The sequence below is a fragment of the Denticeps clupeoides genome, chromosome 19, assembly GCF_900700375.1.
Source record: "Denticeps clupeoides chromosome 19, fDenClu1.1, whole genome shotgun sequence".
NCBI classification, from domain to species: Eukaryota; Metazoa; Chordata; class Actinopteri; order Clupeiformes; family Denticipitidae; genus Denticeps; species Denticeps clupeoides.
The window spans coordinates 9,263,516-9,289,519 of NC_041725.1; the positions used below are offsets into that span (position 1 = coordinate 9,263,516).

General features: G+C 43.0%; 1 protein-coding gene across 1 annotated transcript; it reads left to right on the plus strand.

Annotated features, from left to right (window-relative positions):
- The first annotated feature begins 2,911 nt into the window (after window positions 1-2,911).
- On the plus strand, window positions 2,912-25,973 carry dhx36 (DEAH (Asp-Glu-Ala-His) box polypeptide 36). The gene is made up of 25 exons (XM_028961223.1): window positions 2,912-3,396; window positions 3,468-3,616; window positions 4,042-4,246; window positions 4,324-4,362; window positions 4,444-4,614; window positions 4,692-4,771; window positions 7,936-8,010; window positions 10,272-10,438; window positions 10,737-10,818; window positions 11,487-11,627; window positions 11,899-12,004; window positions 14,361-14,448; window positions 14,813-14,868; window positions 14,961-15,025; window positions 16,072-16,215; window positions 17,886-18,003; window positions 19,293-19,391; window positions 19,494-19,667; window positions 20,329-20,415; window positions 20,751-20,834; window positions 21,762-21,861; window positions 22,124-22,214; window positions 23,136-23,256; window positions 24,689-24,841; window positions 25,554-25,973. Exons 1-25 carry the CDS (start codon window positions 3,139-3,141, stop codon window positions 25,767-25,769), a joined length of 3,069 nt encoding a protein of 1,022 aa, XP_028817056.1. The 5' UTR covers window positions 2,912-3,138; the 3' UTR covers window positions 25,770-25,973.
- The last annotated feature ends 31 nt before the right edge of the window (window positions 25,974-26,004 follow it).

Consider the following 26,004-nt stretch of genomic DNA (forward strand, 5'->3'; position numbering starts at 1 on the left):
TCAGGAGTTTGCCAGAAGTGAATTTTCGTAGCCCAAGGCATATTTTTTTTCTCGAAGCACGTCCAGTTCACGAGGTCAGTTAAACATCACCCTGCCTCTTCATTTCTTCCAAATTCATTGCTGGTCTAACCTTTTATTTATAGCCGGCCCAGAGGTTTTGTTGGCATCAGTAAAAGATGAGCATACAAAAACCAACCCAAATAATTTTACACGACCGTAATAGGGCTTCATTGTAGTGCCGCACTTAAATAATCCTCATTATTTGAAGACCAAAGGGGATTTTAAAATGCACGACAGACATACCGTTCCACACTGCAGCAGATTCAGGAATGTCTAGAGACGCGATGCGGGAAATGGCATCACATGGTGACACCTCCAGGTCCCAAGGTACATCATGTGACCCGTCCATCTGCTGCTCGCTCGGCAGCGTGATCCTGAACCTCCTCTAAGCCCCTGTCAGACACGGCTCCTCCCGGCAGAGCTGGGATAAGGTGTAGGCAGCCTGTGTGGGTTTTGTGTTAAAAAGAGAAAAAGGGGGACAGAAAATTTAAATGGACTCCCGATGTCACACCACGAGGGGAAAAGAGTAAAGCGCAAGTGATCGACATCGCAGAAGTGAAAGAATTGAAAATAGAAGTGCGAGGGCCAAAAGCATGCACAACAGAAGTTTCATCACATTCAGTCGATGCACAACATGCGAGTGTTGAGGGTAGCTTCCTATTCACCCCTACCTAACAAGCATAACCTGTGGGGGATTAGGACCCAGCACGCATGAGAAATGGGTGCCATCTGGCTAGCCCATTGAAAAATAAAATAAAACACAGAATTACACAGAAATTTGACAGCGTCACAGGAGTGCAGCGATTTATGAGCATGAGCAGGATTCACTGATGTGTGGAAGCATATAGCAGGAAAGAAAAGGTAGATTTCGTTTTGGCAAAAGGATGAGGAAAAAATACGGATGTACTCATCTCTAAAAGGCAGCCGGAGCCCTAACCCCGTTGGTGAGTCCATTTTATTAGCTTTTATCAGTGGAGGAGCTGTCTAAACCACACGCTCTCTCTCTCTCTCCCTTTGAGAATGCCCTGAAAAACAGTCACTGTGACCACACTCTCAGACACAGATGCACACACACACACAGAACAAAAATATTGTTATGAAAATGTCACAATACACTCCTGCTCAATAATGCAAGACTTTTGGGGTTTTGAGTAGGTCACCGCAGATCAGAAGAGCAAAGACAAGGCAGCTGGCAGATGGTTGAAATCAGCTGTGTGAGGCGTCCAGGCCACAACAACAAACAGTGGAAAATGCATCCGCAGTGACAAAGAAACGGTCTGAAATGCACCTTGGGCCAATTTCGGTATGCCGTCATCTGTGATCACTCTGGCAATGCTGGCAAGCCCAATGCTGACAAAATTTACAATGTGTGTGTTGAGGGTGGAGAACATTCACTGACGGGGTATCTGCAGGGCGGAGGATCCGATACATATTTCATGACAAGGACTCCAGTTCTCTACAATTAGCAAGTCACACACATTATAAATCCTTTATACAAATCTTAATTTCACTACCTTGCAAATCTGTGACTCTGGCCCACAGATTATGACACATCAGAACATGTTCCAATTAAATTTGCAGCTTTTGGATGGGTTGCTGGGGAACTTGAAAAATGGTATTTACAGTGCTTGCTTAAGATGTTCTGGCAGCATCAAGGTACGGAGTCTCGGGCCTACATTGTGTCTTTGTGGTATAGAAAAATAATACTATTAAATATGTGGTTCATGGAAATTTGGAGGCATTTCTGCTCACAGGTACATGTCAGGTATATTATGTTCTTTTACCCAAAGGTATCCTACAAGTGATATTTTAACAGACTCCTACATTTAGTGACTTACAATCTTTAGCAATCTGGTTTATTTAGATGCAAAAATGAATGCTGAGGAGGTAAAATTGAGGCTACCCTATGACAATATATTTTTTTAATTAAATATATATATTAAATATATATATATTTCCTTTCCCTCTTAAGTCTAGGGTTTCAGGGCCAAAGACTGCAGTGCACCGCATATATAACATATATAAAACTCTGGGCCTAACTCCTATTCTTCCATTCGGCATTCAAAGCCACACCTACCCTGTACAACAGCGCTGCTCTCTTAAAGCATCCTCTGCATTTTACACTACATGTAGTGCATCTTTCTTAAAATGTACTTGTGTTTGAGAAATATTATCAATGATTTCATTATTATTTTGTTTTATTAAGCTGCATTATTGGGAAAATAACATTTGCAGTAATTGGTCACTTTATGTGAGTTTTTTTTTGATAGTCAAACAAGCGACATTTATCATATATATTGCAATATTGATCTCAGTACATGCAATATATATTTTTTATACATTGCTCCCCGGGTACCTGTCATGGCTGCCCACTGCTCACCAAGGGTGATGGGTTAAAAGCAGAGGACATGCTTCGTTGTGGCACAATCACTTCACTTTAATACACTGAGCCTTTAAAAAAAAAAACATCACTAAAACTTAGTTTGAGTCATAAAACTGAAGGCAGATGGTAAACAAGCCAAGTTTCTGTTTCATCGTCTCTTTCTTCTTCAGCACCCGAACAACCACTGGGCAAAAATTATTGGCAAAAGGATTCTTGCATTCTTGACGCCCACATCAGCCAGCGTCTTTATTAACCCGCATTGTAGGAAATTATAAAATTAGTATTAACAAATAATTAATAAAGAAGCATTTAGCAGAAATGTCCCCGGTTATTCAATTATTGATAAATGATTACAATCTTACAATTATTGATAGATTATATAATTCAAGCAAGAAATAGCTAATGTTTCTGTAAAAAAAAAAAAAAAAGTATTGGCGCGTTTAGTGAGGATGTTTGTGACGTCATCACGTCGCGACTTTCAGGCTATGGCTCCGTCGTCCAGAGCAAGCTGAGGAATAAACGCTGAATTCCAGTACATTCGTTGTAAACAGTTGTACGAACAGGACGGACGCCGCGTTATTTTCGTTTAGGTGTCGAGCCCCCCCCCCCCCCAGCGCCATTAAGCCGGTGTGCCCCCCTGTTGGCATCTGTTACCGGCGTCGCCGTTGACGCGCGTCTGAGGGACGGGATGAGTTATGCTCATGGAAACAGAAGAGGCCGACGGGGGGGGGCGGCGGTTTGACGGTGAAAACGACGAGCGCTGGGAGCGGGACGCTGGCTTCGTTGGAGGGGCTCATCACAGGGGCCCTGGGTCCGAGGCTCGGGAGGAGCGGGGACGCGGCGGCGGTGGCGGCGGGCGGGGGAAACATCCGCCGCATCTGAAAGGACGCGAGATTGGCCTGTGGTATTCCAAATGGGGGGGCATGAGGAGATCGGAGCAGGAAAGGAAGTCGGTGAGTCTTGCTAACGGCCGGTTTAATGGCCGGTTTGGCCGCCAGACTGACGCTGACGCTGGTTCATTCAGAGGGCCGTGATAAACATGGACGAGTCGAGAGAGCAGCGGATCGCGACGCTCCTGAACTCGGTCCAGCGGGACCCTGCCAAGCCAGAGGTGGAGCCGGTGCCCTGCACTTCTCACGGCTGGGCTGCCAAGCCTGAGCCGGGTGGACACAGGTGCGTCCCATTCAATAACACGTCAATACGTGGAGCATCGTGGGTGATGTGATCGTGATATAATTTCCAGATTTCGAAAAGGCTGGATCATAAATTGAAACAAAAAAAGTGTGAGGTATTTTAACCTTCTTGTTTAGTTTTCTGCCATGTGAAATTTTACTTAAGATTCTATAGATCATAACGGACCATAACCTTACATTGATGTATGAATGACCTGTAGTTATTTGAGCCAGGTAATGAAGGAAAATTAACTTAACTGGGTAATGGTGCAGTTTACAGCAGACCAGCACGCTGTAGTTGGAGTCTGTGAACATAATATTTGGACCACAGATCATCCACATTTGTTGTGATATTTACATATCACATTAATATGGTATGTGATATGTTAATGACGTGGACTAAGGCAGCTTCTTCTTTTACTTTAGTTATTTTGATGGTGATGAGCCGCCAGAAGAAGTGAAAGTCGCACCAAAAGTTGAAGTGAAAGAAGAAAAAGAAGAGAGGGAGATCATGGATGACAAAGATCTAGAATACCTGTTTCAGGAAAGTGTGAGGAAAGCCTCAGTCGATGAAGAACTGAAGAGAGACATGCAGTTGAAGAGAGATAACCCAAAATATTCAGACATGATGGTAAGATCCATAGCCACTGAATCAAATCTTATAAGAAAATGCAAAAATATCCGTGGATTTTTCTCTCTTTATTTCAGAAATTCAGGAAAAAGCTTCCGTCATATGGAATGAGAGAGGTAAGCTCCGAAATGAACCGTATTCAAGTGTTTTAAGACTGCACACTGTTTGTGCCAACATCCCTGCTTTTCTTCATCCAGGAGCTGGTTGACCTTGTTCGGAACAACAGGGTTTTAGTGGTGAGCGGTGAGACCGGCTGTGGTAAGACCACTCAAGTCCCGCAGTTCATCCTGGATGATTATATTGAGAGGGGCATGGGTTCCGTGTGCAGAGTGGTCTGCACCCAGCCACGGCGGATCAGCGCCATTTCGGTAGGTTCCCATTGCATGTGATGAGCGCAAGTTGGCTAGTCACGAGTTTTACGACTAACGCTGCGTTTTCATTGCAGGTTGCGGAAAGGGTGGCCGCAGAGCGAGCAGAGAAGGTTGGAGAAGGGAACTCGTGTGGTTATCAGATCCGCCTCCAAAGGTCAGTGAACACGAGTCTGAGTGGCAGAGCACTTGGTATTTTTTAACATTAGTATTTTTTTTTTTTTTTAAAGCGTCAGAATATCTGGATGCTCGACTGGTATTAAAAGTGCCTGCAGCGTTCGACCCTCTCGTTTCATGTTAATGGAAAAGTTTGTGTGGTGATTACCCTCTGACCGTTTGCTGATGCTCCTCTCGCCTCTGCTTTTTAATACTTCTGCACCTGGATAGGAGCAGCGATTTTGTTCTGCCTTTTTTTTTGTGGTCGTGGGTGATTTGCTCTGTTGTTTGGGAGTTGAGAGCTCTGCTTCGTCCCACATATTTTAGGGCGAATGGAATTTGGATCCCTTTCCACACCAACTGTACTTGTGCATTTGACGCAACTTTGTGCAACTCTCAGTGATAATGTACAATACTTCTGGTGTGTGTGCTAGTGTGTGTTGTGGTTCTCCATCCATGGTCTTGAGAAGGGGTGGGCAGTGGTGGAGGCATAACCGGAAGGTTACAGGCTCGAGTCCCAAACCGCCATGGGTGGTAGTAGCCTAGTGGCTAGCACACTCGCCTATGAACCAGAAGACCCAGGTTCAAATCCCACTTACTACCATTGTGTCCCTGAGCAAGAAACTTAACCCTAAGTTGCTCCAGGGGGACTGTCCCTGTGACTACTGATTGTAAGTCGCTCTGGATAAGGGCGTCTGATAAATGCTGTAAATGTAAATGGTGCCTCTTCATACAGAGGACACATTTCGTTGTGTGCACCATGTGCTTGCTGTGTACAACAATGAAAAAAACACTTTCTTTTTTTCACTTTCACTGTTGCTTTACACATTTTTTTCTTAGTGATGACCAAATGTATCGGCAAAAATTCTGTTATGTTTGTATATATAACTCTGTGCTTATGAAGTGTTTGTGGAGGCTACATAGATATTACAATCTCTGTGGAGGGAGAGTGAGAGAGAGAGTGTGATACATTGGGGTCTGATAGTTAGGGGAGGTCACCGGAGCATACCGTTTCTCAGAGGGTGTAATTGGTTCTCCTCTGACCCTGAGTATCTGGGGACAGGGTCCTGATTAGAAGGAAACCTTTTTGACCTTCTTCCCTGTCTTCTTCTTCCTAACCTTTTCTATTTTACTTCTCTGTTCATTTCTCTCCAGACATTTTGTCTGATGTTTTGTTTGTCTCTTTGCTTTTTGTTTTCTGATGTGAAAGCCAGCCAGGAGGCCATGATTTTACTGTCCCTTCTTCCTCATTGCTTTAACTCTCCCTGTTTCTAATTTCCTCTAGACTTCCTCAGCTCCTTTTTCTGTTTTGTAATTGACTGCCTATTTGTTTGACTATGTTGGGGTTGAGAGTCGCTGGTTTCTCTGGCTCCCAACATGTCCGGGCCCAAATCCCTGAGCTTGTCACAGCTCTGATTGTGTACTCATAAGCAGAACCTGCAGAAGAACTGTGATTATTAGAAGATATGGAGAAATGTGTTCTTGCAGTGCTTTTGGTTTCACCTTTCATCATCCCTATGGCCCCTCCTCTCAGACTGAGAGCTCCTTGTTTGTGTTTGTACACCAATCAGCCGTGGCAACACAGAAAATATTGCTTAAATGCTGATATTGGTACCAAATCAACCCTGAACCACTGAGACATGAACTCATCCAGACGTCCGAAGGTATGCTGGCGTATCTGTAGGTAAGGGTCCCGATCCCAGGTGTGATGTAGTTAGAGTACAGCCAGAAGCTGGTCATTACTGTTAAAGAACATTTGTATTGACATTAATCAATACAATGCGTATTGTTTATATCGTTCATTAACCATATATGGTTTCCCAGCAACATCGAAGCATAAAAGAATTGAATAGATTTCTGGTCTATGCAGAACACTGGTTTTTGTAACAGATACTAAACCCCTAATTATTTCAGATAATTCAGTACCTTCTCTTTCACTTTGAATTGATCAGTGATTATCCCTTGGGTGGGTGTTTAGTAAATCCATACTCCTGGAGAACCGCATGAACCTTCTGCTCTGAAATGAGCCTGTGGATAACAGAACTTGTGGTTTATACAGAATATGAGGTGATGAGCCTGATATAGAGCCTTGGGCTTAAACATACAGTAGGGAGGGCACAAGGGCTTTAGAGCAGGGTTACAGAGGAATAAATAGAAAATAAGGAGGAGGGGAGTGTGAGATGTTTTTCGGCTCATATGCATCCTACACCCACTCTCACCACGACTTGAATGAGAGGAGCAAAAGAAGACCAATTGTAGGGGTGTGTATTGGCAAGCATCTCACAATGAGATATGTATCACGATACGATTATGTCACAATATTTTTTAGACTGTAAAAAAAAATTCTACAGTTCACTGATCACATGTGTGGATCACATCACATTAATAACAAAGTCAGAAGTCAGAACTGAATTTTGGACTAAATTTGTATATAAAAATATAGATTTTTGATACAATATCACCACATAATATATGACTATATATTGCTGTATTGATATTTTCTAATACCCCTAGATCGATGCATGAATTGATGAGTATATCAGTTGCTGACAACGGCAGTGGCGTAGGGGTGGGTGCGATCAAGTGAGGGTCATGGAGGGGCAGGACAGAGTGATGGGGTGTTAATCTGCTGCTGCCGCAGAGGCAGGCAGGACAAAATTGGGGATGGGATGGACAGAAACGTAAATGGATGAAGACCACGAAGAATGTATTGAGGGATAGGTGATAAAAGATGATGACAGACAGGGTGATAATGTCTCCCCGGAACCTCAAGGGGGTATCTTTTTAGAGGTCCTCCTCCATCCTATTCATCCATCCCTCCATCCATTAATGGGACTCTTGGTGACTCATCTGGACTGAGAGGTTATGCCACTGTCAGCCCTCCCCCATTTGTGGCCCAAATTGAATTAGTGTTTCTGTAATGTCATTTGCACAGATTTTTTGTGAATTTATTTGTGTAATAACTGATTTGATGTAATTTGTAGCAACTTAATTGTTGTATGTATGATTTGCAGTTTTAATTATCTTCTGTGTAAAAATGTTTTGTTATTAATGAAAAGTTTACTTGCATGACCTGGAAATGCAATTAAATGCTGTTTTCTTCCCCACATGTACCTCTCTTCTCCACTCCACCAATCTCCTCTTCGTTGAACTCCTGCATCTCAGACAGTTACCACGGAAACAGGGATCGGTGCTGTATTGTACGACTGGCATTATTCTTCAGTGGCTCCGCTCCGCTCCGTGAGTGTCCTCCTCTTTGCCCGTCTCATTCTCTCTGCCTCCTCACTCCGCTCTGGCTTTTCTCTTTTTCCCCCGCTGCTCCGCTGACAAGGCCATATCTTTATCAGGCCTCTGCAGACGTTCTTCTGAGGGAAAAAAAGAGCTCAGGGTCTCTCTCATTCCCCTTTTGTCTTTACAATAAATCCCGGACACAGGCCATACCTGCGCAGCACTCTGTTGACTCATCCAGTCTCTGGCGTACACACATGCTGTGTTGAATGAAAAGCACGGCAGAAGAGCACGCGCTTGGACGTAAAGCCTGTGTGATTGTTACTCTATCGTATATTTCAGCGCCCACGTCAGTGTGTTGTCATTTTGAAATGTCCTGCTGCTTATTTAAGGATTGGCAGAATGAGGCTCTTTTATTGTCCCTTTTTGGGAAATGACCTTTTCAATTTTTTAGACATTCATGTGAAAAGCAGTTTATGAGGCGGATGTTACGTAAGTACTTATATAATGAAAATGTGCTATTCCTAAAACATTAACCCTAGTTTCTGTGTGCAAAACATTACACCCACTCACTCAATAACTCCTTACTCTGGATGGACGTAAAATTCCTGGATTAAATGATGTTTGTTTTGTCTCATGATTCTGTGGTGTAACTGTTGCACAACAGCATTTTTTCTTATCCCAAAATCACATACAGTATGTCTCAATGGCCCAGCAGTTGAGAATACATTCTGAGATAGTCTGAGATACTCCTGAATGTGAATACTTGAGTTGTACGTTTTATTCTTCAAATAATGACGCAGAAAACTGGATTGACTGTAACATTTTGCCAATCTATGAAACCGACCTATTCGGTTAAATTGGGGGATATTCTATGTTTTTCACACCGTGTGTGTTCTTTCCATGATGAGCATGTAGTTCACAGGTATAATTGCATGTTTTTCCAAGGGTTAGCTTAGATATACATGGTTCACCAACTCTGGGTCTGGCTCTGGGTCTGCATTTTTTTTCACGTTTACATTCATTTAGCACGCCAGGTATGGTGGAACGTGGAAAGATCTAAGCTGTGCAGGACTGGTGCCCTCCAGGATCAGGGTTGGTGACCCCTGGCATACAGAGCTGTAGCATAGCGCAAAGACAGCCAACAATACAATGTCATCAGTATGGAGGTATATCACGCTTGCAATATCCACAGTTTCAATGGGTGGCATTTCAATGGGTGATCTAATCACGTCAAGAAGCATTATTAGTTCCGTAAAACAAAAAACAGTGGCCAATTCGAAGCTGTTTGGTTTTTTTTATATACAGTGGGTACAGAAAGTTTTCAGACCCCCTTAATTTTTTTACTCTTTGTTATATTGCAGCCATTTGCTAAAATCATTAAAAACATTTTTTCTCCTTTTTGATGTACATACAGCATCCCATATTGACAGAAAAACACCAAATTGCCGACATTTTTGCACATTTATTAACAAAGAAAAATTTAAAAATCCCATGGTCCTAAGTATTTTGTCCTGGCAAAATCTGCAATTTGCCCTGGCATGCTGTCATTCAATCAACTTCTGGGCCACATCCTGACTGATGGCAACTTATTCCTTTATCATCAGTTCTTGTAGTTCGTCAGAATCCACCTCTTGAGGATTGACCACAAGATCGCAATTGGATTAAGGTCCGTGGAGTTTCTTGGCCATGGACCCAAAATATCAATGTTTTGTTCTCCGAGCCACTTAGTTGTCACTTTGGCCTTATGGCACGGTGCTCCATCTTTCTGGAAAAGACACCAACCTGTTCTTGGATGGTTGGGAGAAGTTGCTGTCGGAGGATGTTTTGGTACCATTTTTTATTCATGTTCTTAGGCAAAATTGTGAGGGAGCCCACTTCCTTGAATGAGAAGCAGCCCCACACATGAATGGTCTCAGGATGCTTTTACACAATACAGGACTGATGGTAGGGCTCACCGTTTCTTCTCAGGACAATCATTTTTCCAGATGCCCCAAACAATCGGAAAGGGGCTTCGTCAGAGAAAATGACTTTACCCCAGAACTCAGCAGTCCAATCTCTGTACTCTTTGCAGAATATCAGTCTTATTCTTGAGAAGAGAAGTGACTTCTTTTCTGCCCTCATTTTGGCCTCAACTTTATGTCTGGACTATGAAATCACTGCTGCTGCTTCTGATTCTAGTTCAAGTGCCCTCAAGATCAATTACTTGGGACTGTGACCTTTTTCCTCCTCATAACACACTTTTCATTAATCTTTATTTCCCCTGTTCTCAGACGCCTCTCCAGTATTAGTCATCTGGTTCTGGATGAGATCCATGAGAGGAACCTCCAGTCTGATGTTCTCCTTACGATTGTGAAGGACCTGCTGAAGGTCCGAGATGACCTTAAGGTGGTACTCATGAGTGCCACGCTCAACGCTGAGAAATTCAGCAAATATTTTGGTGAGAGAACAGTATCGTTTTCCGGCTTAATTTCAGTATTTTTTCCTACTTCATATAGTTACAACATTGATGCATCATTTGAAAACTGGAAATTAAGTCACATCTTTATATACTTATCCACTTACTACATTTAAAATCCTTTATTCCTCCTTAATTTCTCCTTGTTCTTCTAGATAGATCACAGTGATCAAAAGAATGTTAGAGAAAAGCACTTTGTCACAGACCGGTTTAAGACCGTTTTTTACTTTATTTCATCCAAAAAACTGTCTGAACTCTTCATGTTCTGTCTTGTGCTCAGATAACTGCCCCATGGTCCACATTCCAGGCTTCACATACCCAGTGACTGAATACCTGCTGGAGGATGTGGTAGAGTTGCTCAGGTCAGTCCAAAAAGATTGTAATAAAAAATAAGGGTTCAATTGAGCATTTAGTTTAAAAACTGTAAATATTAACTATTTGCAGAAATACGTGTTGCAGTGCTTATTAAAACATTATTGCTTATTACGATATTTAATGACGGCATTATGGGGTGTTGTAATAATACTACAGTGTACTGCATGAAACTTTTTACATAATCAGGAATGGTTTAAGTGTGTTTTGGCAAGTTTGTACAGTTCTCTTCCAACATTTCTTGGCAAATCAGACATTCCTCATGTATTTTATTTAATTTTTTTAATTTTTAGTTTTTAGATTTGATGCCACAATATTATTCTGACGCTCCAGGGTTTTCTGGTTTGGCAAATGAATCCACTATGAATCACGTACAGACTTGCAATTTAATCAAAACTAATTTGACCAGTGGAACTTCTCAACTTTTTTAAAAAATGTCCTGGCTTCCTCTAAAATTTTTATAATTATGTAAAAACAAGTGCAGTCAGGCAATGGCAAGATTTAATTAAGCATACCAAAAATGTCTATTTTTGTAATTTCATATAGAAAAGACATAAAAACATTGTCCACTTTGTGTGCAAGCTGTTATGTTTCCAGAAGCTTTGACCACAGTTATTTATGTATTTATTTTTTTCATTTCTTGCGCGCATACATGAAGGTACTATCCACAGAAGCAAGACCGCAAGCCGCGTTGGAAGCGGGGCTTCATGCATGGACAGGTCACACGTGCAGAGAAGGAGCAGAAGGAGGCGGAGTATCGTGAGAGCTGGCCTTGCTATGCTCACACCCTGAGGGACAAGTGAGCCTTTGTGCCCCCACCATTCAGACTCTTAGGGGTTTTTTTTAATGTGGGAGAAAAGTACAGCATCATTTTATAAGGACCAGTTGTCCATTTCAAGTGTCCAGGTTTCTCAAGTGCTTCATAATTAATCAAACCAGAATTACCATCAGCACAGGAAGATCTCCACAATGGAGGCTGAAGCGTTTTAAAAATAGTTACAGCAGGAACAGTGAGAGCTGTGGTCCTGCCTGGGCTCTTCCATCACTCACTGCAGTGCTGTGATTGGCAGGTACTCAGATGACACCATAGAAGTGCTAGAGATGATGGACGACGATGACAAGATCGACCTGGACCTGATAGTGGCTCTCATCAGGCATATTGTGATGAACGAGGATGTGAGTCTCACAAGAGTGTGTGTGTGTGTGTGTGTGTGTGTGTGAGTCTGTATTTGTGTGTGAGTCGGTTGGTCGGCTGGTAGGGGAACAGCCGGCTGAATGCAGGCACAGGCAGATGGGATGGGGAATGTGGTTTAAGACCATGGTAAAACAGGAGAATGTTGTGTACCAACATGGCAGCAAAACAGATGCTCTCTCCTTTCACAGCGAACATTTTCATGAGCAGAGCCGAGACTCCAGCCTAAACATTAAATAATTAGCCATCCATCCAGATTGCCTATCCAGCAATTTATTGGGTACATGAAGGATCCCCTGTTAATTGCAAGGGAAGACCCCTACACTGACTCACACACACACACACACACACACACACACACACATATTCCACGGGGAAAGCTTACAGTATGGAGTCAGAATAGTGCCATATTTACAATGCTCCAAAGTTAAAAGGAACATAAAAAGAAAACATCCTTGATCGGATCTCCAAAGAAATGCCACCCACACCATTACTGACCCACTGCCAAACCGGTCACGCTGGAGGATGTTGCAGGCAGCAGAACGTTCTGCATGGCATCACGTCTGTCACATGTACTCATCTGTGAATCTGTTGCCCTCCTACATCTCCTCCACGTCTCCTGGTGTACTGGCTTGTCTCCTGGTGGTGCCTCTATGGTCTGGACACTAAGCTGACTTGCCAGAGCTTGCATTGACGTGTCATCCTGGATGAGCTGCAATAACTGAGCTTGTAGATTCTGTCTCATGCTACCACTAGAGTGAAAGCTCCACCAGCATTCAAACATGATCAAAACATCAGCCAGAAAGCATAATTAAATGAAGATTGTGTTGAACAAACTACCCTCTCCCCACCTGAACAATGTAAAAGTAAAAATGTAAAAACAATTACAGCACCAAATGGTCAATAGTGAGAAAAATGGCCATTTAAGTTTTTTATTTTAAGGAAGGTAGAGCCAAGTAATACTGGGCAGGGATATCAAACCTGCTGCTTTATTACCCCGAGTTGTAAAGCCCACAGAATGAAGTGTGTAATAAATAATTGTGCTATATTTAACAGTGGGTGAAATATCCCCCAGATCTGCAGATTTGCGGACGGAGCGGGCAGTAGCTCTGAAAAACACATTCGTCTGGTGACAGGACAGAGTTATAATTTCCTGACACGGAGTTTATTAATGCTGCAGAAAGGTAAGGAATGGGAGAAGAGAGCAGCCGAGGTCACCAGGGAACCGCATGCCCCAGTGTGCGTGCTCGGTAGAGGAGCATTGAGCGGTCAGCTGATTGGACGTGGAGGCAGAGGGCGACTGGGTGCTTTGGCCATCTGTCTGAGGTTTCACTGTGACGGTCGGGCAATTTAAGATGCTCGCTCGTGCAATTACACACTCGATTCGTGAAAAGCGGTGAGTTAGTTTGAACCCTGTGACAGTGGAAGTGCATGCGCAAGGTGGGTTTTGTTTTTGGAGATGCACCATTTTCATAAAGATCGCAGTGAAGTCGCACAAGCTTTAATCATCCACTTAAAAAGCTTGTCTCACTATGCAGTCTTCCGCTGGCAAGGCGGACTGGGCAGGGCAGGGGAGGGATGACGTCTCTTCTGCGTCACCCCTGTCATCGTCAGGTCTCTTCAGCAGAAGCCTCAGATTAATTGTCATTAATTAACCGAAACCTCTGGGAGTCGCAGGCTTTATGATGTTAAGCTTACTTTTCAGGAGGACAAAGGGGAAATGGGCTGCGTGTTGCGTTGCTGTGCGCCTCACACACACAAACATTTCCACACGCTGGACCTTCTGCATGCGCACCTTGATGTGATGTGGGCAATGCCGCTTTCCTCTGAAGCCTGAAGGGACGACGCGCGATCCAGGCTCACTGGGCTGATAAATTCAAACCCGGCCGATGATGTCCGTCACCCCTCTCGTTTTCTCTCTCGTACTTTTCCTTCCAAACCCTCCCTTCCAGACTGTTGAAGTGGCAGTCGGCGTGCCTCTGAGGTCATAAGGAACTAGTTGACACATGGATATTCAGCAGCTTTGCACTTGAAAACCCATTTTGCCTGCCAGTCGTTGTATGAGTCAAATTACCCTTTTGTTCATTTTGAGTAAATTTGCCCGTTTTTTTTCTCTCACTTAAATGCACTTAAGCAAATTAAACTGTTACGTTTGACATCAAAATCTGCTGCACGTGATGCTTTAGGATCTTCTGTTTACAACACTGGGGCAGACTGCATTCGTGTGTTGGGGATGGGAGTTTGTACCATTTAATACAAGTATACAAGGAATTCTTGGTGACATTAAAAATGCTGCTCAGCGTTTGTCTTTATATCTTATTGAATATTTTAATGTTTCAGGATGGAGCCATTTTGGTTTTCCTGCCTGGATGGGACAACATCAGTAAGCTGAATGAGCTGCTCATCGCTCAACAGATGTTTAAGTCAGGTAGACACACTTACACAAAACCCCTCTTCTTTATATATGCAGTAAAATATATTATAAATTATATTATATAGTATAGTTTTAATATATTATATATATTAGTGTTACTTATGGAATCAGCCACAGTGTTGTCCGATTTTGCTTCATTCGATAAACTAGATAAACAGGGAAGTATGCATTTTGTGTGGAATTTTTTTTTTTTTTTTTTTTTAAATAATTCACATCTTCAAAAAATATGGTCTGGTTGGTCTTAGTTGAGTGCATTCGAAATGTTGTTCATTGTGAAGCTACATACCCGCGAGGTTAACATTTCTGTCCTGCAAGATGTGATGCAGTCTGTGATGCAAAGATGTTTGTCCCCCCCCAGATAGGTTTGTCATCATTCCACTGCACTCTCTAATGCCCACTGTCAATCAGACACAGGTGAGCCCCACCCACCTCATGCTTGTCATCACACCTGTCACTCATGTGTAATGTGTCACCAAGAGGGTTTCTTTTTTTGTTTTTTTATGCAGGTATTCAAGAAGCCCCCGCCTGGAGTCCGTAAGATTGTGATTGCGACCAATATTGCAGAAACAAGGTATTCATGCTATATCTGTGAAGTGTATTTGTGCATTTGAACATTACTCTGCTGTGTTTGTATACTGTTGCTGTCCTCCCTTCATTTTGAGAGCAGACTGCAGCTGCCGGCGTGTGGATGTGTGTGAAGGGCCTGTCAGCTTTTGGTTAATTACCGCGTTGTCAGCCCCATTATCGAGAGGCTGTCAGCAATCAGCACGGAAGAGCTGGCATAGCCGGCACTAACGAATCCACTAAACGCACAGCGCGGCGCGGGAAAACGTGCTCTGCGGACCTTACCGAAATCCCCACCCTCCACCAAACACAGCAGCTAAACTTCCCCTCATATCTTCTGATGGGTTTATTTACAGCCCTGCTGTCTACATTACTTTTTGCCTTTGAACTAAGTTTAGGCACATTGGGTTTTCAACTTCACTTTTTTCCCCCCTTCATCCTACTCTGGTGCTCATGCATTCTGGATTTCAGTCCCTCACACTCTGTCAGTGCAATTCAGTTTATCCAGTTCTCCGTTTTTGCTTGAAATTAGCCTGTTTACTCAAATACATCTCTGGAAATATTAAAAACTGAAGCAAAGTGTTCTTTTTCAATTGTGTTCTGTCTAAAAGATAACATGCTCTTTATATTCTTCTAAAAAAAACTATTCATAATGATAGACTGAAAATAACAGGAAATACTTGCATCGATAATCCTATTAGTTAAAATAGTGTTGTGCCCACTGTTAATAGACAACAGTTGTCGTGTGTTACAGAAATGGAAACAGATGTATTATATGTGAATGCATATGTATTACATATGGTGGTGGCCTAGTGGGTAAGGAAACAGACCCCGTAAGGTTTCCACCAAGGTGCCACTGAGCAAAGCACCCCCCCCCCCCCCCCCCCCCCCCAACTGCTCCCCAGGCACCTGTCATGGCTGCCCACTGCTCCCTCAGGAGATGGGTTAAATGCAGAGACCACATTTCACTATGCTGTGCTGTGGGGTGTCACATGTGACAACTAATAACTTCACATACCAAGGCTAAAAAACTTTTCTTCTTCTCTCTTTTAGCATTACCATTGACGATGTGGTGTATGTAATTGATGGAGGGAAGATTAAAGAGACGCACTTTGACACGCAGAACAACATCAGCACCATGACTCCAGAGTGGGTCAGTCTGGCCAATGCCAAGCAAAGGAAAGGGCGTGCCGGCAGGTACAGTACCCAGAATCTTCCTCTTTTCCCTGTTGCTATTTACATGTGTCTGTAATTGACAGTCTTATTATAATTTTTTCAACACCCTGTTTTTCTTTTCTCTCCCATTCATCCTTCTGAGTGCTCCGCTCGCAGAAAAGCCTGGGTTTATATGCCAAGAGCTAAAGTGTTTAAAATGTCATTGTGACATGGACTCTTCAGTCGTGGATTATTTTTTTTACTTTTTTATATTCTGCTTCCTTTTTTTTTAATTGTTATTCCTTTTTTGAGTAATTTTTTGTTCGACATTGCTCTAATGAACAACCATTTTCCTTCTCTTTAATTATTTTATTTCAGCCAGTGGAGGGTGTGTATATGTGTGTAATAATAATAATAATAGAAAAAGCTAAATATTGAAAGCAAAGTTTAGACTCGATGCACAGCTATAAATATTTAGTAGGTTTTATTCACAATCGCGTGTGTGTGGTGTGTCTGTTGATGGGGTTAGATGGACGATGGTGACTCATGCTGCAGTGAGATGGACCTCTTTTCAAATGGATTGGATTCTCTCTCTCAGTATTGCTAATCACCAGACCTGGCCTAATACCATCCAGCTACACACACTCACACACACACACACACACACACACACACACACACACATACATTTACTGATGTGCTGTCTCCACGGCAACCCCACAGCATTACATTATGCATGAAAAAGCTTCCATTTTTTTTCCCCATTCCTTGCTTTTTTCTTTTATTATGAAAATATCAAACTTTGCTGCTTAGAGCACTTCTCTCTGGCCTCCTTTGTGCCTCCCTTTCACTTTACTCCTCCCTCTCTCTCTCTTTTTCTTTATCTTTGCTGCTTTTGGGTACAGGATTAAGGCCAGCATGTAGATTTGTGAGTGTGATTTATGAGGGCTAACATTCTTGCTAAGAGGGATGTCAGTGATGGTGTCCTCTCCATCTCCACGTCCCGGAGCTGCAGCTGAGCTCATCTCCCTGAAAAGAGCCACACCAAGAGCCTGAGAGCATCCCTCTGGCTGACCACTGACAGTGGCCACATTTCTTGAGTCATTAACTGGAGATGACTAGATGTCTAGGGGAGGGAAATGGCATCATATGATGGCGCTTCTCTGTAACTTTAGATCAGTGTGGCCTTGTTTAGGTCAAACCAGCAGTCTCACAGCAAAGACGATTTCCTTAGAATGTTATATCTCATCAGAATATGAGACCACACAGTCTGAAGATTCCAGTTAAGTTCATTCATCTATGAATATTGTCAACCAATCAATAAACAACTTTGATTCCATGACCTTCTCTGCTGGACCGTGCTGTTTAGAATATGCACAAACGTTTTAATGGCAGTATGTGAAAGCAATTCATATTTAGGATTCCAATGAATCCTTGAAAGTTGCAAGAGGGGAAGAATGATAAAAAAAGAAACAAGGCCTTGACGTGGATCATTGAATGTGTCTGTTTTTCTGCTTGCTGATGGATAAATGCACACATACCTGTATTTAGAAAACACCAACATTACACTTTAGGTACACTTTATCCTGAGCATAATCTCATAATTTGTTATAAATAAGCACAATTGCTCTAACTTCATTAGCCAGTTGCTGTTATTTTTATTGCTGTAATTTCTTTCCGATTCTCACCACTGCATGGTGTGTGTGTTACAGGGTGTCACCAGGGAAGTGCTATCACCTGTATAATAGTCTACGTGCCAGTCTGCTTGATAACTACCAGTTACCTGAGATTCAGCGCACCCCGCTGGAGGAGTTGTGTCTACAGATTAAGGTGTCACCACAAACACCTACTCACACCTACTCACTAAATAACGGTCCATACACACACGTACAGAACCAGTTTTGGATTTTTCGCGACATTATAAAACAAACCCGAAGACACAAGATTATAAAATAACACTCGTGAAGTTATGTTATAAAGAAAACCAAAGGCAACATTTCACTCTCGTCTCCTTTATCCACCACCTTAAGGTAGACAACGGGGACTGTTGTCGTGAAAGTTTATACTGAACGCTTTCTTATCATTCGCTCATGTTAATGATCATCTCATGATGAGTGAACAAAGCAGCCGTCATGGTAGAAAGAGGCGACTCTGAATGAACAGATTCATAAACTTCACTTTCTCCTGCTACATCAACTTTTGTTTCTGCTTTTCTCTCCATCTGTTTCAGTTTGTCCTGTGTTTCTATACATATTTAAACACATTTAAGAGCTGTGCATTTACTCCTGCATGATTTTTACTAAAATATCAGCTAGATATTGAAGAAACCTCAGAAGTCACAACACAATTCTTGTCACATTTTAGACCTAAAAGTTTGTTTCCATTTTAATCAAATGCATACACACATTTATTTTTGCATTTTCTAAGTCACTAACACCCACTCTGTGTCCTGCAGTAAATGGGGCAGAAGTGAAAGGTCTCGCAGATCGTCCCAGGTGGCTGTAATCGGCCTCCACACAAATAAACTAATGGCTTAATGTGCCTGACAGCTCTCTAATTACATAACGAGGCCTTTTAATGGTGTCAATTACCGAGCCCACATCCCATTCAGACTTTGCAGGCCTGGGCGAGATCTCACATGCACATATTTTTTATATATATATATATATATATATATATACACACACACACACACACACACACACACACACACACATACACCGATATGAGTCAGATATGAATTCACACGTTGTCTGTGAAATACAAATATGGTTGTCTACCCGAGTGAAGGGGCCTATAAATTTCTTCTCATGCAGAGCCAGTTTGTATGCTACAAGTACAAGCTTGAGCTCCACTGAAACCAGGTGTGAATAGCAAATATAGACTCATTCCCATAGCCCACAGTAAACTGAGAACAGAAAAAAAAAGTAGCCAAACGCAGATATACCACAACACACGCTCACTCTCAACCCTGCTGTGAATCGCAGAACAAACTCATATTCATGCCCCAATCTGGGAAAACTCATTTTGCACATACCCTGCATGAAAGAAAACACCCTCTCTGCCATGACTGCGTGCTAATGTAATGTTTCTGTGTGTGCTTGTTTTTTCGCATGTAGATTCTGAAACTGGGCTCTATTGCAACGTTCCTGCGAAAAGCTTTAGATCCTCCGTCAGAGAAGGCCATCGAGCTGGCCGTCACCCATCTCATTGACCTGGTGAGAGAAGCAACATGACATGACTTGAGATGAGAGCGTATGTGTGATAATATATTTGCTATGCACCAATTATTATTCATTCAAACGTGCGTGTGTGGTCAGAATGCCTTGGACAGGCAGGAGGAGTTGACCCCGCTGGGCTTCCATTTGGCGCGGATGCCGGTCGAGCCACACATTGGCAAAATGATTCTGTTTGGTGGCCTGCTGGGCTGTCTGGACCCAGTACTCACCATTGCTGCCAGCCTTAGCTTTAAAGACCCTTTCTTCATACCCCTGGTGAGTACCATTATAATGGCTTCAACTACATAGATTTATAATTGTGAACATTTTAGGAAGATAAACTTAAAAAAAAAAAAAAAAGCCTGTTAGGAAAAACTGGCTTCACTATTAAGAACATAATCATATATATGTTCAGGGAGTGGTTCCTCCCTGACATGACTTCTGGCAGGGTAGGAAGTTTTGGTCACCTTTGAGAGGGTTTTGGAGGTTTGTGAACAGTTTACCAGGATGGAAAACAACAGATGTATCTGCCAACAATGGTGTTGTCTCAGTTCATGCAGGCCCTGGTACAGATGGTAAAATAAATTATTTGTGCAGCCCCATGTTGACTTGAATCACTACACCCCTGCGGTCCAACACAATTAGCAGAAGATGTGTAATAGACTATTCTAAACACATTAAAGTAGTGCTGCAGAGTGCTAGTTAAACTAAAAAGAATCTTATGATCTAATCTGTAACTAGAATAACTAACTAACTAATAAATTGCCAAATATTTATTGTAGAATCAGTCAGAAAGATCAGTCAGCAAAATAACAATTCTTAAAGATAGTTAAACATTGATGGCCAAAGACTTAATAACCATCAGCTAATAAAACAGATTACTTGTATTTTTAATAATGTATTGTTCCTCTATATTTTACTTTTTGCTCTTTCTCAGGGAAAGGAGAAACTAGCAGACCAAAGGCGCAAGATCCTCTCAAAAAACTCCAAGAGCGACCATCTCACCATTGTCAATGCATTCTTGGTATGAACTCTCATGTTGCATAAGTCTGAAAATCATTTGGATGCTGCATGTTTTACGTGTTTCACAAATGTCAAGCCTTCTAGGCTTTTCAGAGAATAAAGAAAAGGAGGGAGGGGGAGATGAGCCTTACGTTCCAATTAACTACCAAGTTTTACATTCCATTTAGAATACATAAAATCAGCTGTAAATCAGGTCATTGTTGGTATTCTTTTGTCTTGTGAGTACGAGACAATAGTCATCATGTATTAGATGTTTTTTTTGATAATGTCCATAGTTTTAAGTTAGAAATTTTTCATCTGATCCTTCATAAATGCTGCATATGATTACTGTGTCAGGGCTGGGAGGAGGCCAAGCAACGAGGGTTCAGGTTTGAGAAGGACTACTGCTGGGACAACTTCCTCTCCGCCAACACACTGCAGGTGAGCCCTGAAAAACAGCCTGGTGGCTCACACACCGGCAGGTAATCCTGTCTGTCAAAACGGTAGGTGAATTAAAACCTGCAATGCCCAATCTAAGCGATTATTATGAAGCAGGGGGCCAAATGGTATTTGTGCTGTATATTGAATTAAGAATATGAATATTCCTTTTTTTGCTCAAGGATTGTGCAGAATGTGTGTGTGTGTGTGTGTGTGTGTGTGTGTGATATACAGTACAGGCCAAAGGTTTGAACACACCTTCTCATTCAATGTGTTTTCTTTATTTTCATGACCATTTACGTTGGTAGATTCTCACTGAAGGCATCAAAACTATGAATGAACACATGTGGAGTTATGTACTTAACAAAAAAGTGTGGAGACCTGGCCTCCACAGTCACCGGACCTGAACCCAATCCAGATGGTTTGGGGTGAGCTGGACCGCAGAGTGAAGGCAAAGGGGCCAACAAGTGCTAAACACCTCTGGGAACTCCTTCAAGACTGTTGGAAAACCATTTCAGGTGACGACCTCTTGAAGCTCATCGAGAGAATACCAAGAGTGTGTAAAGCAGTAATCAGAGCAAAGGGCGGCTATTTTGAAGAAACTAGAATATAAAACATGATTTCAGTTATTTCACCTTTTTTTGTTAAGTACATAACTCCACATGTGTTCATTCATAGTTTTGATGCCTTCAGTGAGAATCTACCAATGTAAATGGTCATGAAAATAAAGAAAACACATTGAATGAGAAAGTGTGTCCAAACCTTTGGCCTGTACTGTATCTATCTTCTGATTTTTTTATCTTTTGGGGAAAAATGTTGCTGTTGCATGCAATGTTTTTTTTCCTTTCATTCAAATGGTAAACTTTTGTTGGTTGGGCTCATTTTGTAAACTTGAAGTAACTCCCAGTGCGGTACCCTAATCCCTCACAGATGCTCCACAACATGAAGGGTCAGTTTGCCGAGCATCTGCTGGCCGCCGGCTTTGTCTGCAGCAACAACCCCAAAGACCCCAGCTCCAATATCAACTCCGGTAATCCCAAACAGCCTCTCATCTCCTCCCCACCGTCTGTGTCTTCCTGTCTCATGGTCTTTTACCATCTTCTCAGTTCACTGCACACTAGCTGCGTCTTCCAGATGCATTTGCTCATGGCTCTGAGGCTTATATGAATGATTTTAATGAGCTTTCGGAATCAGAATTTCCCATGCGTTGTTTCAGGGCTTGCTGTTAATTTGTTTTTTCCTCTTCGTTGTTTCTACCGTTAACTTTCCTCTTCGCCACCCTTCCACTTTAGAAAATGAGAAGCTGATTAAGGCGGTCATTGTTGCTGGCCTGTACCCCAAAGTGGCCAAGATCCGTCTCAACCATAGCCAGAAGCGACCCTTGTAAGTGGACATATTTCCCACTCCACTCTACATTTCAGCTTTTTTTTTTTTTTTTTTCAGCTTGCCGGTGTTGCTTGGAGATATGATTCTGACCCAGAAAAACATTTACACTTATGTAGTTATTTTATGTAGCAAAACACATGTCAAACCCTCACAGCAGGTGAACCACTCTGATGTTATTAAGAATAATACACTTCTAAATTTCAACGAGCTTGTGGTTTTATTATTGTTATAGCCTTGCCTCATCACTTCCCAGCTTAGTAACGTGCAGAATGAGGGTACTTTTTTCAAACCTTTTATGAGATTATTAGAGCAGGGTTACAAAATTTACAATAGTTTAAAAATGGTTACAAAAAACAGCTAAATTATGAAAATTAAACTGGGCCTTTGAAATAACCAGCTGTAGTCCAACAGGCCAAGGGAGATGTATTATCTCACAATCTTATTCTCAAGTGATGATGTGAGGAGGGGGGAGAATAAATATATTCATCTGCCATGCAGAAAGAGACGGTGGCGGTTCACACATAAGCGAGACTGAAATATCAATGGAGGAAACTTGGCAGCAATCAAATCTTTTCACCTTGTGTCTATTTTTAGCCCTTCGCCGCGGTCCCAGCGTCGCTCGAAACTGATTACGTTGACCGAGACGAGCGAGCCTGCCGTGACGTCACCTTTTTAAATTTGTTTCCCGGAGGCCCGAGAAAGCGCTGACACTCTGATTCTGTCACTCAGCCGTATCGATTTCAGCCGAAGATATTCAACGCGTGGCAAAGCTGAACAGCTCCTGCCCCCCCGCTCCTCTGTTCACCTGAGCTTCTCACTCTGGAGACCATGAAGGCGCAATAGAATTTGTTCTGCGTGTACTGAGAAACGTTTCAGATTATTATTGCTGATATTTCATTTAAACGATAATCTCCGCAGTCCGAAGGTGTACACAAAAAACGACGGCAAGGTTTGCATCCACCCCAAGTCCGTGAACGCTGAGGAGTCTCAGTTCCGCTACAGCTGGCTCATCTATCACCTGAAGATGAAGACAACCAGCGTAAGTGTCTCTGTCTTGCGCTCACACACACAAAGTGACATTTGCATATGAATTGTGTTTATGTCCATTATGAGAAGGCCAGATGCTGCATCCACTTTGTGTCGAGGTTCATATTTTATTCAGCCGCCTGCTTTCCTCTTAGCTACATGTGATGCCCTCTGCCTGCAGATCAAAGAGCACGCTGTTCCAAAAACAAAGAAAACAGAAAGCTGCGTGCAGAACAAAGAGAAGCCACACAAACACACACACGTTTGTGCTGCTAGATCATTAAAGTGGAGTCCGATTTTCCACAGTGAAGCTGTGTAAAGGGTGGTAGTGGCCTAGTGGGTAACACACTCGCCTATGAACCAGAAGACCCAGGTTCAAACCCCACTTACTACCATTGTGTCCCTGAGCAAGACACTTAACCCTAAGTTGCTCCGGGGGGGGGGACTGTCCCTGTAACTACTGGTTGTAAGTCGCTCTGATAAATGCTGTAAATGTAAATGAAGCGTGTGGTTTTTCTCAGTGGACGGGCCACGATGGGCGCGGCTTTTAACCTCTGAACGGCATTCAGAGGAGAAGGTTGCGTGGGGATGGACTGGTGACTGGTGGAGAGTGGCCATTGTGACCCTTTTTATTTCATTTTCCTCTCGTCTCTTTACCCGTCTCTCCTACGAATCTCTCTTTGTCTGGGAATTTTTTGTTCCTGACGCTGTACTGGCAGAGAATCGTGAGCTGAATACTGAGGTAGCCACTCCTGCAGCCTGTAATTATAAAGGCGTTTATGTGAAATGTAGTAAAGTGTTAAGTACCAATGTAGTCTCTTTCTCCCTCTCTCCCTGTCTCACACACACACACACACACGGTAGGATATTTTAATTAGTCTTCAGTTAGCTTAATAGCACTCTATCGTACCTGAGTTTTTGTGAAAAAAACCTTCTAGTTTAGAAGCCCCCTGTGGTTCATTCTCACAACCTTTATCCGAATAAATAGCTGTGGCGTCAGGCGTTTAGAAACACGTAAAAACGAGTTTGCTATTACTTGGGAATATTCCGTGCGTCTCTCCGAGCTGTCCCTGACAGATGTCTCTTCTATTTCCCCCGCTCTCTCCCTCCACCCTCAGGCAGCGACGCTGCGCCCCGCCTCCCCCCTGCGCCGGGAGCGGGAGATGAGGAGCGAGCGGCGTTTGCTGGGGAGGTGGGGTGTTTTTGATGGAGTTTGGGGGTGGGTGTGGGGGGGTGCAGTCGGACTCCATTTCAGACACATTCACACCTCCGGTGAGTCACTGCCGTCTGGCTCTCCTCTCGGAGGCAGGGGGGGACAAGCGCGAAATGGGGGCTGGGCAGGTCCACGCGAACGCGTTTGATTTGATGTTCCACACGCGGCACATGGTGGCAGATTTTCATCCGTTGGGTGTCCTTGAGTGTCTTTCCCTTTTCCCCCTCACCAGATCTTCCTGTACGACTGCACGGAGGTGTCCCCCTACTCCCTGCTGTTTTTCGGCGGAGACATCTCAATCCAAAAAGACCAGGACCAGGAGACCATTGCCGTGGACGAGTGGATCATCTTCCAGTCCCCTGCACGCATCGCCCATTTGGTGAAAGTAAGCAGTGTGTCAGAGAGTGTTGGGTGGACATGTCCCCCTCGGCCCCAACCTGATGGATGTTTAACTGTTTATTTATTGCTGGTAGTTAGACACCGATGTGAGAGCGACTTCTAGAAACCATATGAATCTTGGCCGTGGTTGGCCTGTTTCTTCTCTCACAAGCTGGTTCTGGGAAAGCGATGAATAATTCATGCTGACCAGTCGTTCCCATGAGAAGCGCGACATTTCCACGCGGCCCATCGTTACAGCAAGATAATGAGTTGAATTGGCTGGGGAATGAGAGTTTAGAAGCATGGCGTCATGCCATGTTCTTCAGCACATGTGACCATCGGGGGGAAAAGAAATTGGGAGAAGTTTTTGTCTTGGCCTCGTCTCCCTTCCATTGAGGAGGAACAGGATTTAATGATGATGCGGCTGATCTGATCAGCGATGGACCTGACTTTTTTTTTTTTTTTTTTTTTTTTTTGGCGGCAGCCTTGTGTCACAGAGAGTGGGGAAAACAGACTATTGCGAGATTGTCAAAACAAATTGGAAATCTTAAAGACTTCCATCATACTTTGAAACTTGCCTGTCTCCATAGAAACGGCAGATGGAATAGAAGGTGCATGATATACAGATAATTTATTTTTTTCTAACATAATGTCTGCTTTGTGCCTTGAAATGAAATAGTTAACGGTTTTTGAAATGGTGCATATTTGATTGTTTTCAGAATCTACGGAGAGAGCTGGACATCCTTCTTGAGGAGAAGATTAAGAACCCAAAGCCCGTGGACTGGAGTGACCGTGGCTCGAAAGACTGTGCCGTAATCTCTGCCATGGTCGATCTGATAACCACACAGGAGAAGGACAGCAGCAGCAGCAGCAGCAGCAGTAGCGGCGGCAGTGGCGCTGCCCCTAGGGGAGCCAGGATGTACAATGACTATTAATTACAAGAACAAAAACCCAGATCCACAGGCATAGAACCCCACCTAGACCCGCTGAGGAGGGTCAACTTACAAGACGCGCTTGTCTTATGCTGTGTAAACCCTCCACCACTTCAGTAGACTGGTTTATGTTTTCATTTGTCATTTCTGTAAAAGTTATTTACATTCGATTGTACAGATCTTCATAAAATCGCCAGTCAACTCCAATGGTTGTCATATATATTCTTTCTGTTCATTT

Coding starts and splice junctions, on each gene's coding strand:
- dhx36 (XM_028961223.1), top strand. CDS start 3,139: ATGCTCATGGAAACAGAAGAGGCCGACGGGGGGGGGCGGCGGTTTGAC. Junction 12,005..14,360: donor ATATTGTGATGAACGAGGAT/GTGAGTCTCACA, acceptor TTAATGTTTCAG/GATGGAGCCATTTTGGTTTT. Junction 14,869..14,960: donor CCACTGTCAATCAGACACAG/GTGAGCCCCACC, acceptor TTTTTTATGCAG/GTATTCAAGAAGCCCCCGCC.